This window comes from Tarenaya hassleriana, unplaced genomic scaffold (assembly GCF_000463585.1).
Source record: "Tarenaya hassleriana unplaced genomic scaffold, ASM46358v1 Cleome116, whole genome shotgun sequence".
In the NCBI taxonomy this organism is placed as follows: Eukaryota; Viridiplantae; Streptophyta; class Magnoliopsida; order Brassicales; family Cleomaceae; genus Tarenaya; species Tarenaya hassleriana.
Genome location: NW_010961950.1, coordinates 108,424 through 113,165, shown reverse-complemented (window position 1 = coordinate 113,165; position 4,742 = coordinate 108,424). Strand labels below are relative to the sequence as shown.

The 4,742-nt window shown below is 42.8% G+C and overlaps 1 protein-coding gene across 1 annotated transcript; it reads left to right on the top strand.

The window, feature by feature from the left end:
* Nucleotides 1-597: 597 nt before the first annotated feature.
* LOC109116372 lies at nt 598-2,489 on the top strand. The gene is made up of 3 exons (XM_019201619.1): nt 598-707; nt 769-2,332; nt 2,460-2,489. Exons 1-3 carry the CDS (start codon nt 598-600, stop codon nt 2,487-2,489), a joined length of 1,704 nt encoding a protein of 567 aa, XP_019057164.1.
* Nucleotides 2,490-4,742: the final 2,253 nt, after the last annotated feature.

Below are 4,742 nucleotides of genomic sequence, written 5' to 3'. Positions count from 1 at the left end.
TCCCATTCTCGCGCCAAGACAACGACGACATGCAAGACAAGCAAGGGATCGTTTGGATGATGACCTTGGTAACATCCGCATGGAGATTCCTTCTTTCAATGGAAGGAATGATGCTGAAGCTTATCTTGAATGGGAACGAAAGGTGGAGATCGTGTTTGAATGCCATCAATACTCCGAAAGAAAGAAGGTAAAGCTTGCATCGGCTAAATTCAAAAATTATGCACTAATATGGTGGGATCAGATGGTTGAGACTAGGAGGCGCATGGAGGAACTTCCAATCAACACATGGGAAGCTATGAAGCAAGTGATGAGGCGACGTTTTGTGCCTTCATACTACCATCGAGAAGTTTGTCGGAAACTGCGACAATTGACACAAGGGAGTCGTAGCGTCGAAGAATACTATAAGGAGATGGAGATACTAAAGATTCGTGCTCATATTGACGAGGGTCAAGAAGCTGCCACAGAACGGTTTCTTGGGGGATTGAACCAAGAAATTCAAAACCGTGTTGAAACACATCACTACGAGGGGTTGGAAGATCTCTTGCATCTTTCCATCAAAGTCGAGCGGCAACTCAAGGGGAAGAGTAAAATACCGCAATGATCCGGTTCGACATCATACTCTCAGTCAAATCATTGGAAGCAAGAGAAGCCGAATACTACTTCCAAATCCGAGCCCAAATCGGAATCGCTAAAACCCAAGGCACAAGGTACTGGCAATACCTCTCAAACACGTAACCGTGATATCACATGCTTTCGATGTCTGGGCAGGGGTCATTATGCTAGAGATTGCGCAAACAAACGCGTGATGGTTATGCGAAATGGAGAGTATGAAACTGAATCCGAAAGTGGAGATGGACAAGAGAATAGTCATGAGTTTTCTTCGGACTCAGATGACTATGAGGAGCAGCCCGCTCCTAGAGGTGATCTGTTGGTTGCAAGGCGTGCCTGGAATTTGCAAACCAAAGTGGAGGCTATCGAGCAACGAGAGAATATCTTTTACACTCGCGGGTTTATTCAGGAGAAGCTTTGTAGTGTGATAATTGATGGAGGAAGCTGTACCAATGTAGCAAGTGAGTCGATGGTTACAAAATTGGGATTGCTTACCACTCGGCATCCTAAGCCATACAAGCTCCAATGGTTGAACGATAGCGGAGAAACAAAGGTACATCGACAAGTGAAGGTACCTTTCTCTATTGGTGACTATGATGATGAAGTGTTATGCGACGTAGTACCCATGCAAGCAGGGCATTTGCTACTTGGGCGTCCATGGCAATTTGATAGACGGGTCAAACATGACGGTTACATCAACCGATATTCATTTGAAAACAAGGGCAAGCGGTTTCGATTGTTACCTCTCACACCGAAAGAGGTATACGAAGATCAAGTTACACTACTCAAAAGAGAAAAAGCGTTGAATACGAGTGACCATGAGGTAGATCACTTAAAACTTGGTGAGGTCTTGAGAAAACCCCAGAAAAAAGCCTGTGAGAGAAATCCCGAGAGGACAAACACTCTTCTTTTCACGAGAGCTAGAGAGATTAAGAAAGCTATGCTTTCGAACCGGCCGATGATTTTACTCATGTACAAGGAGGCCTTATTTGCTAACGAACTAATCTCTTCTTTGCCTAGTGGTGTTTGTAAGTTGTTACAGGATTACGAGGATGTCTTTCCGGAAGAGATCCCGAATGGTCTACCACCCTTGCGAGGAATTGAGCACCAGATTGACTTCGTACCCGGTGCTAGCCTTCCAAACAAACCAGCGTACCGCACTAACCCAGATGAAACAAAGGAGCTTCAACGACAAGTGACTGAACTCCTGGAGAAAGGTTATGTTCGGGAGAGCATGTCGCCATGTGCCGTACCGGTAATTCTAGTTCCAAAGAAAGATGGAACGTGGCGCATGTGTGTTGATTGTCGAGCAATCAATAACATAACGGTGAAGTATCGACACCCTATACCTCGTCTTGATGATATGCTAGATGAATTGTATGGTTCTACTGTGTTTTCAAAGATAGATGTGAAGAGTGGATACCATCAAATTCGTATGCAAGAGGGTGATGAATGGAAGACAGCGTTCAAAACGAAGCTAGGACTCTACGAGTGGTTGGTAATGCCTTTTGGTTTAACTAACGCACCTAGCACTTTCATGCGGCTTATGAATCATGTTCTCAGAAATCTCATTGGAAAATTCGTTGTTGTTTACTTTGACGATATCTTAGTTTACAGCAAGAGTTTAGGAGAACATGTTGAACATCTACGTTGTGTTCTTGACATACTGCGAGGCGAGAAATTATACGCTAACCTTAAGAAATGCACCTTTTGCACTGATAAGGTTGTTTTCCTAGGATTTGTTGTCAGTTCACAGGGCATACATGTAGATGAGGAAAAGATAGAAGGCATCAAGAGTTGGTCGACTCCTAAGTCTGCCAGTGAGGTTCGAAGTTTTCATGGCTTGGCAGGATTTTATCGGCTGTTTCGACGCACTCTAAACGTGTTTCGACGCACTCTAAACGTGTTTTGACGAACTCTAAACATGTTTCGAGTGCGTCCAAACGCAAGAGATGGCATTCTAAACATTAAAAGAGACGACATTCCAAACATTGACGGAAGTGATTAAAAAAGATAACAAGTTCCGTTGGGGAGAAGCGCAAGAGACGACATTTCAAACATTAAAAGGGAAGTTGATCGACTCTCCACTCTTGACTTTACCTAATTTCGAGAAAACATTTGAGATCGAATGTGATGCTTCTGGTGTAGGAATTGGTGCGGTGCTGATGCAAGAAGGGAGGCCAGTCGCATACTTCAGCGAAAAGTTGAGCGGAGCTCAATTGAATTATTCGACGTATGACAAAGAGATGTATGCAGTGGTGAGGGCTCTGCAAACGTGGCAACACTACTTGTGGTCGAAGGAGTTCGTGATTCACACCGATCATGAATCGCTCAAGTACCTAAAGGGACAACACAAGTTGAGTCGAAGACATGCCAAGTGGGTAGAATTCATTGAAATGTTTCCTTATGTTATCCGACATAAGCAAGGTAAGGAAAACATTGTGGCTGATGCATTGTCTAGACGATACACGTTGTTAACTTCTTTGGATGCGGGAATGCTAGGGTTTGAACATATTAAGGAGTTGTACGAATCTGATCAGGAATTCCAAGATGTGTTCAAGGCATGTGAAAAGGTTGCAAGTGGAAAATATTATCGGTTCGAAGGGTATTTATTCCGTGAGAACAAACTTTGTGTGCCTAATTGTTCTATGCGAGATTTGCTTGTTCAAGAGGCTCATGGAGGCGGTCTCATGGGACATTTTGGAGTGGCCAAGATCTTGTCAACTTTGCAGGAACACTTCTATTGGCCAAATATGAAGAGAGATGTTGAACGGGTGTGTGGAAGATGCATGAAGTGCAAGAAGGCGAAATCCAAGGTACAACCCAATGGTATGTATACGCCTTTACCGATTCCCAGTGCACCATGGATTGATATTTCAATGGATTTTATTGTTGGGCTGCCTAGACCTAGGACTGGGAAGGATTCTGTGTTTGTTGTGGTTGATAGATTTTCGAAAATGGCACATTTTATCCCTTGTCATAAAACCGATGATGCATCCCATATTGCTGCTTTGTTCTTTCGAGAAGTTGTTCGGTTGCATGGCATGCCCAGGACGATTGTTTCGGATAGAGATACTAAGTTCCTAAGTTACTTTTGGAAGACTCTATGGGGAAGATTAGGGACTAAGCTACTCTTTTCGACGACTTGTCATCCACAAACCGATGGACAAACGGAAGTGGTGAATAGGACTCTTTCTACGTTGTTGCGTGCTTTAATTAAAAAGAACCTTAAAACGTGGGAAGACTGTCTACCGCATGTTGAGTTTGCATATAATCGATCTGTGCATAGTGCTACGCGTTACTCGCCTTTTGAAATCGTTTACGGTTTTAATCCACTAACACCATTGGATCTTTCGCCATTGCCGATGAGCGAAATGACTAACCTTGACGGAAAGAACAAGGCTGAGTTTGTAAAACAGATTAATGAAGCGGCCCGCAAGAATATTGAGCGACGCATGGAGCAATACGCTAAGCAAGCAAACAAAGGGCGCAAGGAAGTATCCACCAAGAGATATATTTGGATGCACTCTAAATTCCATTCTAAACGTGTTTTGGTGCCCTCAAAACATGATGAGACAAACTCTAAACATGTTTCGACGCACTCTAAATATGTTTCGTAGAACTCTAAACATGTTTGGATGCACTCTAAGTCTGTTTGGATGCACTCTAAACATGTTTGGATGCACTCTAAACATGTTTGGACGCACTCTAAAAAAGTTTCGATGCACTCTAAACATGTTTGGACGCACTCTAAACATATTTGGATGCACTCTAAACATGTTTCGATGCACTCTAAACATGTTTTGACGCACTCTAAACATGTTTAGGCGAACTCTAAACATGTTTCGACACATTCTAAATATGTTTCGTCGAACACTAAACATCTTTGAATGCACTCTAAGTCTGTTTGGATGCACTCTAAACATGTTTCGACGCACTGTAAAAATGTTTGGATGCTCTCTAAACATCTTTGGATGCACTCTAAGTATGTTTTGGTGCATTCAAATCATGTTTAGACGAACTTGAAACATGTTTCGACGCACTCTAAATATGTTTCGATGAACTCTAAACATCTTTGGATGCACTCTAAGTCTGTTTGGATGCAATCTAAACATGTTTCGACGCACTCTAAA